Below are 11387 nucleotides of genomic sequence, written 5' to 3' on the forward strand. Positions count from 1 at the left end.
CATTTGTGCTGGATATTAGATTCCAGTTATAAGTGATGTCATATGGTATTTGTCTTTGTCTTTCTGGCTCATTTCACTCAGGATGAGATTCTCTAGTTCCATCCATGTTGCTGCAAATGGCATTATGTCATTCTTTTTATGGCTGAGTAGTATTCCATTGTGTATATATACCACATCTTCCGAATCCAGTCATCTGTCAATGGACATTTGGGTTGTTTCCATGTCCTGGCTCTTGTGAATAGTGCTGCAATGAACATGCGGGTGCACGTGTCTCTTTTAAGTAGAGTTTTGTCCGGATAGATGCCCAAGAGTCCGTCTTGATTTTGAATTAAGTTTCACTGTCCCCAAAAGCACACTCAGATTTGTTAGATAATATGTTTAAATTATTCAAATATGCCCCCAGTATTTAAACATGACTAATTAGGGATCCAGGAACCCTAGCCCAACTGGGAAGTAGATCTTAGGAGAAAAGAATCAGTCACTCCAGCTCTTTTCTTTCTCCTGACAGATCCAAGCCTTTACTATTAAGGGGGGACAGTTTGCCAAGGCCCGAGACTGTGCCTCCTCCTTCTCGCCAGCCATCCTGATCGGCCTGGCAATGTCTCTGATCCTGCTGCTGGTGTTGGCGTACGCCCTGCATATGCTCACCTACCTGCGATATCTGGACCGGCACTACGATTTCATTGCCTCTCCAGCCCACTTCCCCCATTTGAAAGCTGGAGATGCAGCAGATGAGAAGGAGCTGCTGAGGAGCCAAGGAGTTGAATGCTATGAACTGAGAAGCCAACAGATCTGCAAAATTTATGTTTAATAGCCCAGGTCTCTCTCCCCCAAGGAGTCCACAATAGGCTCTAAAAGCAGTTGTTCATATTCTATGCTGTTTGACTTGTGAGGGAAGTTTTTCTGCCAAGAGGCTTGATTTTTACTTTAAAGGAAATACATGCAAATAATACATTTTGGAGCATCCATTGGCCTTCCTAGATAGACTTGGAGCAATGAAAAAGGTGTTTCAGGAATCCTGCAGAGGTAAATATGATTGATGCCTCAAAGCTGCCTTGAAAGTAAAAGAATACTTCAAGTTAGGGAGACTCCCCCTTTCAAAAAAAAAAAAAAAAAAGAACAATGCATCATAGAGAAGGGAAAACACATTTGGTCCTCCTTGCCTCTGCCAGTTTGAATATGATAAATATAGAAATAATAAATACAAGGTTATCTGAAAGTTCAGAATTTAAAATATTTTGTAGCATAATTTGCATTTCTCAGAAGTTATGCCCCAATTTTGTTTTTAAAAATAGTCTTTTTTTTTTTTTTTTTCTCTTTCACTGAACTGTTTAGGGAAGACTCCTGTCAATATGGTGGAACGCTTATTCAAGGGCATTCTTATCATTTACTTTGCTGTTTGGAGACAGCTGAGTTCAGTCTCTGAAGGAGTGATACTAGTCTTGGCAGTCTCTTACGATTCTAATTTGGTTTTTGGTGCCAAGGCTTGCCTCATTTAGACCTTATCAGCCCCCCTAGGACTTGAAATAAACAACTAAGCTAAGTAAAAACAGTGTGCAAACAGCTCTACCCCCTTTCCAATGAGTTAGTGTCCCCTAAATTCTTCATTAATAGAAATTCTGGGAAGTTCCCATCATGGTGCGGCGGAAATGAATCCAACTAGGAATGATGGGGTTTTGGGTTCAATCTCTGGCCTTGCTCAGTGGGTTAAGAATCCAGCATTGTTGTGAGCTGCGGTGTAGGTTGCAGGCAAGGCTCGTATCTGGCATTGCTGTGGCTGTGGCTTAGGCCAGCCTGGAAAACTCCATGTGCCTCGGGTGCGGCCCTAAAAAGACAAAAGACCAAAAAAAAAAAAAAAAATGTGGAGCCACCACTGATATTCATATAACCATTTTCATCCATGTGGATTTCCCAATAATCCTTTCAGTTCTTGGTAGCTACCTAAGAATGGCTCACGCTGCTTCCTCACCAAAGCTTTTCTACTATGCCTTCCATGTTAAAGAAATCTTATTTGTAAAAACTACACTGTAGTTCCCTAACTAGGGTTTCACAGATGACCTAGGTTCTTCTAAGATACTCTATACAAAACTTAGAAAGTAGTTGAGAATGATGTGGTGTAGGGGTTCATGTGCAGAGAAATTGGATCCTCTTGAGCAGCTGTGGTGACTGATCTATAGTCTAGTCTCATCTTTGATGCCAATTATGAATGTTAATGACTGTGGAATTTCTGATAAAAATGTGTCATGTTGGCCATTTTTTTTTCTTTTTAGGGCTGCACCCATGTCATGTGTAAGTTCCCAGGCTAGGGGTCAAATCAGAGCTATACCTGCCAGGGCTACACCACAGCCTCAGCAACACGGGATCCCCAGCCCACTGAGCAAAGCCAGGGATCAAACTCACATCCTCATGGATACTAGTTGGATTCGTTTCTGCTGCACCATCGCAGGAACTCCCTGGACATTTCTTTTGACTGCATTATTATTGGCTTTGAATATAGGTTTGGTTCAGCCCTCCCAGAATTCTGTAAACTCCTAATATTCCATAGTGAATTCCTTTCAATTTTTAAAAAAATTGAACTATAGTCTATAGTTAATTTACATCCTTTCACTTTTACTAGCTGGAGTAGATTTTTTTTTTTTTTTTTCATTTTGGGGCCACACCTGCCTCCTTATATGGAAGTTTCTGGGCTAAGGGTCACATCAGAGCTGTAGCTGGAGCCTGCACTACAGCCACAACAGTACCAGATCCGAGCTGCATCCATGACCTATGCCTCAGCTTGTGGCAACAGCAGATCCTTAACCCACTGAGTAAGGCCAAGGATTGAACCCACATCCTCATGGACACTATGTTGGGTTCTTAACCCACTGAGCCATATCGAGAACTCCTGGAGTAGATTCTGTGGCCTGCAGCTAAGAATCTTAATTTATGTACTTATTTCTACCAAAGATGATTGCAGGGAATGCAACCTCACGAAAATGGGGGGCTAGGACTAATTATCTGCCTCTCTTTAGCTTAAAACCAGAAGAGGACTTTGTTAGCAGTAGAGGATGGGAAACTGATAGGCCATGCCATTCCGTAAAGAAATTTTCACTGTGGTTGCTTTGAGTGTCCATTGGTGGTATAAATGGCAGGCTGATGTGATAGCCTCTAAGTACATGAAGGGCCAACAAAACCTATTGTTCAAGCTGGGACACTTTTGAAAGTGAAAGCGAGTGTCAGTAACAATTCTAAGAGAACAGACATAAACAAGATGGTGCCAGGCAAATTGGAATATATCCTTACGTATGGTGATCACTGGAATACATCCTTACCTATGGTGATCCTTATGTAAGGGTAATACTGCATACCCTGTAAGGTAGGCTAGCTCTTTCTCTCTGTGCTGGAGGGCTTACAGAAAGAAAACAATGACTCAAGAGTTTAAATTCACAGATCAAGGCATGGTGTTAAAAAAAAAAATCCAGAGAGGCTTTTTTTTTTTTTTTTTTTTTTTTTTTTGCCACACCTAAGGCATGTGGAAATTCCCCAGCCAGGGATCAAACCTGCACCATAGCAGTGACCCGAGCTGTAGCAGTGACAATGCTAGATTCTTAACCCACTGAGCCATAAGGAAACTCCCCCAGGGAGTTTTTATAACTGATCTACAAGAATCTTACTGCTTGACAATGGGCTGACATCATTGAAAATCAGACATAGGTCTGATCTGCAAATTGGTAAACTGTATTACAGGTGGAATTCACAGCCTTGCCAGGTCTTGTATATGTACATGAGAACATTGATTTCAAAAGAGAAGAACCTTGAAGTAGGAATGGTAACTTTGGGGAGAATTTAGACAACTTAAAGAATCGAATTCCTAAACTCCATTAAGCTCTTCTTGCTAGCAGCAGCATCCTCTCTGAGATGAAACCATCCTTGCCTTTCTTGATGGTCCTGTGATGATCTCACCAGAGACAGTTATATGCCTCTGGACAGACAGAGTCATATTCTAGCATCAAAATCAAATATGGGAGAATAAAATTCAAGGTTTTGCTAATTTATGCAGCATAAGACTTGGGGAATATCTGTGTAAATGGGTTCTAGAGAGTGAGGTGTATAATTTCACATCGGGCTCAATCCCTTGAGATACGTTCTCTTACCAGATTTTGGATGAGTTGTGCTGGTTTGAGCAGCCAGGAGTGTTTCTAACAGTTTTCTCAGTTGATTGCTTACACTGTGAAATTAACAGTGAGAAACACAAATGAAATAGGCCAGAAATTTCTTAGTATACTATAGAAAAAAAAATTTAAACTTAGAAAATTGAGATATTAAAATTTACATATCATTAATGACCTGTTCTCCATCCTCATAACTGTTCCTCTGTGAAGGACCAGAAGACACTTCTTTTGTCATAGATATACATTGGGGATACAGTATTAGAATTTTTGAAAAGTGCTCTACTGACTGTCCTCTGTTAGGCTATGGATGAAGATAAGAGATGCTATTCTTGAACTGGAGAACTTGGTCTCATTTGAGATGCTGGGATCCTGGAGTATCAGGGGTGAAATAACAGCACAGGAACCTTAAGGGGAAGAAAGGGAAGAGTGTTAATTAGATTAGATTATTAATGGTAAAGTGTTCTATGATAGATGTGGCTAGGCAGTCCTCTGAAATACTTGTTCATCTAAATCATCATCATCATCATCCAGTTCTGGTGTAAAAAGACCTTTCTTGAGCCATCACAGTGGACTCATGGAGCTGAGTCTGTTTGTGACTCCAGAAGAGCACTCTTGACTGAAGAAGAGACCTCTTAAAAGAGGGTCTTTGGTCTTCCTATCTAATGTTGAGCATTATAACGAACAATTTTATGCTCATCCATCAGTTATCTGTCTTTTTGCATCACTTCTGGTATGTTCTGATATTTAGGTAAATAACTTATACTATTCCCATGGATACTTTTATTGGTAACCCAATAGGTATGTGATTATTGTCCTTTAATTGTTAGTGCTGCAGGAGCATAACCTAAAGAGATGTCTGTCTTCCTGGAAAGTCTGGGAAAATACAGCAAAGAACATGAGCAGGAGTTGAGCAGACAGGTAATGTTGAGAAAGACATATGGCAGAATGAAACACATATGCAAAGACTGGGCTTTGTTAGGTGTGAAGAATTGTGTGTGTGGGTAGGCACATGCAGTGTATTCGGAGGAATGAGAAAGATGCAGCTGGAAATGAAGAGAGCGAACCATTGTGCTCAACTGTAGACTTAGAATATTGACTGGAGATAATGGAGACCTTGAGAGGATTTGGGATGATTCAGAGGTTGGTTCAATAAGAAAGAGCAACCAATTGGCAAGTCGCAAATGACTGGCAGATGTCTTATTTTGGGTGCTGGTGTCTGCCATCAGGGAAAAACAGGTGAGGGTAAGAGTGGGTTTGGGAGAGGGGAGATTCCTGCAGGCACTTCCTGTAGGAGAGTCCAAGTACGTGGTTGGATGTATGAATATGGGGCAAAGGAAGAGATCTGGACTAGAAATAGAAATTTGGAAATGTAGCAGATGCTGTCAGTGTCCACCCACTTTCTTTGGACCTGACCGTTTCCGTGCATATTGGCCCATCTCTTCTTTGCCAAGAACGGCCCTCAGAGGCTGCTCTACCTGTGTTCCTGGCAGGTTGGACGTGCTAAGGAACTAATACGCACTGGGAGTGGCCTTCCTGCAGTAACTCTCAGGAGTTGTGTGTAAATACCACAGCGCATTTTCCCCTTCATTCAAATAATTTTGGGGTGTGTTTTATACCATTTCCTGGAGCTCCTCAGTAAGACTCGTTTGCCTGTTGAGGCATCTTCACTGTATAATGTTCACTTCATTAACTCTCTCTTTTGCCCTGTCTTCCTTCCTTACTCCCCTAATAATGTTTCCTGGCATCACCTTCAAAATAAATTGCTTGTATTCAAATCCTTCGCAGGATCTGCTTCTCTGGAAAGACAAGCAGTAAAGGCCAGAGGGAGAAAGTTGAAAACTTGGTAGTGGTGATGGAGAAAGGAATGAAATCGATCAAGGAGAAAGGCGGTTTGACAGTAGATCTCTAGGCAATGCCGTTATTTATGGAGTGGGATGAGCAAGAGAAGTCTGTAAAGAAGCTGGACTAGAAGCAAGAGAGAGAAAAGACAAACCAAGAAAAGAATAGTGTCTCAGAAATCAAAGGAAAAAAGATTTTCAGGGTGAGGGAAATAGTCAATTATGTCAAATGCTGGAGAGATACCAAGTCAGAAAAGAACTAAGAAATGTTTATTCTTAGGATTTGGTCCATAGGAGGTCACTGATGAACATCATACTCCATGGAAAAAAAGAGACCAGCATTAGCTCAGAGGATTTATTCCCAGAGTGTTTTCCCAGAGGGAGTGCCTTGGACTGGGTGTATCCCTTCTCTGAAGGTTCCTGCTTCTTTTAAGATGGCCTCCTACACTCGACTCTCTCCTGGCTCTTAGTAATTTCTTATTCCCTTGTCCCTTTGGGCTCAGAGATGGTAACAGCTCCGGTGACAGCCTCAGGTTACTGCATGTCCCTTGTGGGTCTCCTGTGCCCTACTGGGACCTTTGTAAATAAACTCTCCTTAGGTTATCCTATTTGGGGGTGCCTAGGGTGCCTACTTCCTGTTGAGAATCAGACTTGCACAGAGATTTGGACAAATTAAAATTTGTTACTTTGTTTTATATCTAGTAGGCTTTTTTAGAAAGAATTTAAAACAACCAATAAGATGCTCTAGGGTAAGGCAGCCCTTCTGAGGTTGTGTATTTTTTTTTCCCCTGCTGTGACATTGTGAACAATGATGTTCACATGTGTCATATACTCCTATAGACATGCCCACGTATTGTCATTCTGTGTCCCAATTTTTAGGGCCCTACAGCCTGGTAGTCTTTTAAGATAGATCCCTGCCACATGAAGCTCCATGGGTAGCTGAAATAGGCAGCTTCAGGTTGCAGATAATTCCCAGGTAACAAACTGAGGCCTTCTTACTCAAAACATATTGGGATGTGGGTGTGGTGTTATAAGGCAGCCCTCGGATAGTCTCTCATTTATGCAAATAAGTTATTACAAAACAATCATTGCTAAGAAGCCACTTTGGGGATCCTACCAAGGTGATGGCTTCTGCAGTTGGAAGCCCTCAGGCTAGGAGGAACCAGTGTATAGAAAAAGGTTAAAAATATTCCAGAGGGGAGAAAATGAGTGGAACAAGGTCCTCAGAGAAACCTTAGTGTTACAGATTTCCTTCTAGGGAACAGGGTGGAGAAGCCACTTCCCTTCTTCAGTGGAGGCACGTAGACGGGACATAACCTGGGGAGAATACTGAATGGCTGTCCATCCTGCCTGTGTCCATTGCTTATGCTTTTCATGCCTTCACACCATAATAAAAAGATAATAAAGTGAACAGATCGAGTTTTTCCATGACTCTTTGGGATAGTTTATGTATTTCAGATTTCTTTCTCTATGATAGAACTTGCAGTGTTTACTATATGATATTTTCAGTTGCTGAGATGAGTTCAACAACATTTTAAAAGAACCAAATGGCGCTAGAGCAAAACCCTCTAGTTCCGAATAAATGGAATTTAAAAGGTGGTTTGGACCTTCTGATATTTTATAAAGGAAAAATAGGACAAATGATGGTAGTCAAATTTAGTTGTTCTAATGGTTATTATTTTATAACATGTAACCCTGACAGTGGCCCCCTGGATGTCCCCAAATCCTCTGGAGTCATACTTTAGTTTGCTCTCCTGGTCAAGTGGTTTGAATCCCCTTAATGTGAGAAGTATGTCTGTTCCCCGTGACACCTGAGAATTCAACAGGAGGGTGGATTGGTGGCAGGAACAGTAGTGATTTATGTTCTTCTTGTTTCTTTTAGTTCTGATTTCCTGCCTCTGTTGATTTTCAAACCACCTCTGGTGGCCTCACCTTCTCACTCCTCAGTTCTCAGAGTTGCTGTCTGACATCGACACGAATGTCACAGACTTTTACTGAAAGTTAGGAAATAATTTATGGTGTTGATCTTAAAGAAAAGAGCCTTTCTTCCTCTTCAGAATTATTTCTTTTTAATCCATCCAGGTCAGACTACAGTCAGATTTAAAATAACAGCTCTTTGTCTATGGAGCCATCTCTTTCTCCTTTATCCATCCATCATGTTACATATGAAAGATCAATGGAATGTTTAAAAACTTAAAAGATGTTTTAAAAATCTATTTGGTTAGGTCTTAAAAGATGCATACTAGCTCTTCAAAAATTATCATGGAAAAGCTTAAAAATAAATATGAAGCCAAGAATCTTTTTGTCCTTTTTTTTTTTTTGGTCTTTTTGCCTTTTCTAGGGCCGCTCCCAAAGCACATGGAGGTTCCCAGGCTAGGGGTCTAATTGGAGCTGTAGCCGCCGCCCTACACCAGAGCCACAGCAACACAGGATCCGAGGCGTGTCTGTGACCTACACCACAGCTCACGGCAACGCCGGATCCTTAACCCACTGAGCAAGGCCAGGGATCGAACCTGTAACCTCATGGTTCCTAATCAGATTCGTTAATCACTACGTCATGACGGTAATATTTAACTATAGAGTGTTATACTATCACATTTTTTAAGAAGCTAGATTTTATTTTCAACTCTATTACAGTGATAAAGTGTTTCCCACAACATTCATTTTTATCCAGCAGTGGCATCATTCTGAGCAAAACTCATCTCTGACCTTGAGAGTTTGTTGTCACATTTACATGAGGCGTTGGATTTAGAAACCTATCCAGTAGTCTCAAATTCTTCCCCTAAACAAGGCGTATTCTTTTTCCTTCTTTGATGAATCATTCCAGTGATATCTGAAAATCTCTTTATGTGTTACAAATCATTCTGCTTTTTGGGAGGATCCAAGGTCCAGGAGATTATATTTGTGGAGATTTGGACAAATGTTCTAACCTTAATTAGGCCTCCTCTCTGCATCTCCTGTGCCCTTGATTCCATTCCTCTTCTTGTTGAGGAAGTGCATGTTTCAAGACTGAACCTGATTTTCCAGTACAGCCCTCCTTCTTACAGTTTCCTTAATGCAAACTGCAGTCAATTCGCTTCATGTTTAAATGTCTTGTGGTCAGAAGTCAGGACTCACCAACCTTCTCCATTTGTTTGCAGTCAGCATTTATTTCATCCTGCAGCTGCAAAAGGGTTTTCTGACGTATTTTCAGGAAGGTCAACTCTGAACTGACTTCAAATGCAGGGAGACCTCTGCAGGTACAGATGCCGATTTTGAACCACTGTTTAGAAGACCCTCTTTAAGAAAATGAATATAAAATTATAAATATAAATTAGGCATGAAGGTGATCATCTATTTAGAAAGAGAAAACAGGAGTTCCCATCGTAGTGCAGTGGAAGTGAATCCAACCAGGAACCATGAGATTGTGGGTTCAATCCCTGGCCTCGCTCAGTGGGTTAAGGATCTGGCATTGCTGTGGCTGTGACGTAGGCCAGCAGCTGTAGCTCTGATTAGACCCCTAGTCTGGAAACCTCCATATGCCATGGGTGCGGACCTAAAAAATAAAAAAAAGAAACGACCCAAAAAAGGAAAAAAATAATTAAAAATTTTAAAACTAGACTGAGTTTGAAATAGTTTATTTTTACAGCTTTTCCCAAAACATATTATCATGAGCACATAATACTAGGGACTCTTCCAGAGCCATGGAAGAGACCTGTATAAATGTGTGTGTGTGTGTGTGTGTGTGTGTGTGTGTGTGTGAGAGAGAGAGAGAGAGAGAGAGAGAGGGATTTGAAGGAGAGAGATTTTCACAGAGATTTGACTTTATACACAACTGTGGATACTGGATAAATAGTCTCCGTGGACTGGCCTCTTGTCTTACTGTCAGATGCTAAAACTTGAAGTCTGCATAGCAAACAACTGGGAAGCAAAAATGGATGTAAAGTGGGGGAGAGCAAGGACAAGCTAGAATCCATGAAGAGGAGCTGGGATCATGAGAATGAAACCTGTGTCAGTTTTCACTGCCTCCATCATTGATAAAATAGTTCCCTTTGTTACAGAACTAAATAAATGTTCCATGAATTGAAGATACTGAGGGAGGATTCCAGGAAAAAGTGGAGAAGCTCCAGACCTGGGTGCTGTCGTGTGCCAACAAGGTAAACCAGCAAATAAATGATAATGTACCTGAGCTTCAAATGCACCTGACTCTGCTTTTTGGAGGTTAAGAACAAATGGCTGCTGCTTCACTTCTACTTTCTAAATCTCCTGCAAAAAATAGGCTCTCAGATATGGTCCATCTTAATCAAAAACATACAGAGAAGTGAATTCTAGAAAACATGGTTCAGCCTAGCTGTAGTGATGGATTATAAAACCACCACAGTCTGGTCAACTTAGCACTCCCATACATCTCTGTAAACTATAATTATTTTAAAAATAGATACAGTAACAACTATACTTCTGCTTAACCTGATACAACTACCCTTGTGTACAACCATTTCCCCCTAAGTGGAGGCTTATTTCCTTTTGTGTTTTTGGTCATGTTCATTCTTCTTATAAGTTATTATAACTCCCTCTTTGTTATCCTGTAACCTAACGGTTAACAACTATCCACACATACTGTGTTAGAGGATCAGGAATTGGAAGTAGGAAAATAAAAGTATTTTCTATATATACACACACACATACATACATATACATAGGTATATATACAAAGAATTTCATATATACGTATATATATATACACACACACACACACACACACACACAGATACATATACACACACAGAGAATTGTTCACATCAGAATAAGGAAGACATGCAACTACTATACTTCTCATTTCTGCATTTAGTCACATGGTCTAGCTGGTGTTTATAATTGCCTTCTTCTGCTAGTTGGAGTTCTTTGCCTGGTGGGATAATATAAACATTTATTCTTGAAATTCTGGACCATTAGCAGTTTTGCATGAATTGACTTGTAGTTTTTCATTGCCTTTAATCACAGAACATGGGAATACTAAAAAAGTACCCAAGGTTCCTCTCTGCTCACATTGTGTAATGGCAATCCAATTTCCCCTTGATAGTGAGGTTCAATTTCTAGGATCATTTGAACAGTCCAGGATTTCCATACTATTGGCATTTTGGGGTAGGTTAAGTCTTCCTTGTAGTGGCCTATCCTCTGCCATGTAGGATGTTTAGCAGCATCCTTGACCTCTACCTCCCAGGTGCTAGTACATTCTCCTGCAGTTGCGACAGCAAAAAATGTCTCCAGACATTGCAAATGTCCTCCTGACAAAATTGCCCCCATGGGGAACCACAAAAGTAACCCCTTTCTTTGTTCAGTCAGTTCATAGGCGTAAGGACCCCAGAGAAGCTATGTGATGGTCTCAGTTTCTAGTTCAATAGAATCATTGTTTTGTCTC

At 40.8% G+C, this 11387-nt stretch overlaps 1 protein-coding gene across 8 annotated transcripts in view; it reads left to right on the top strand.

The window, feature by feature from the left end:
- Window positions 1-11387, top strand: part of ATP6AP1L (ATPase H+ transporting accessory protein 1 like) — a 60488-nt gene that overhangs the window by 41881 nt on the left and 7220 nt on the right. For 7 of the 8 annotated variants that reach the window (XR_002341797.1, XR_002341802.1, XR_002341796.1 and 4 more), the window contains 2 exons: window positions 509-1026; window positions 10030-10125. Coding sequence is in view for 1 of the 8 variants with exons in the window: in XM_021084512.1 (XP_020940171.1) it covers window positions 509-811 (303 nt within the window). In the remaining 7 variants the exon portion in view is untranslated. Of the gene's footprint in view, window positions 1-508; window positions 5932-10029; window positions 10126-11387 lie in introns of those variants that run through there. The other variant, XM_021084512.1, reaches the window with a different exon arrangement.

This window comes from Sus scrofa, chromosome 2 (genome assembly GCF_000003025.6).
Source record: "Sus scrofa isolate TJ Tabasco breed Duroc chromosome 2, Sscrofa11.1, whole genome shotgun sequence".
In the NCBI taxonomy this organism is placed as follows: Eukaryota; Metazoa; Chordata; class Mammalia; order Artiodactyla; family Suidae; genus Sus; species Sus scrofa.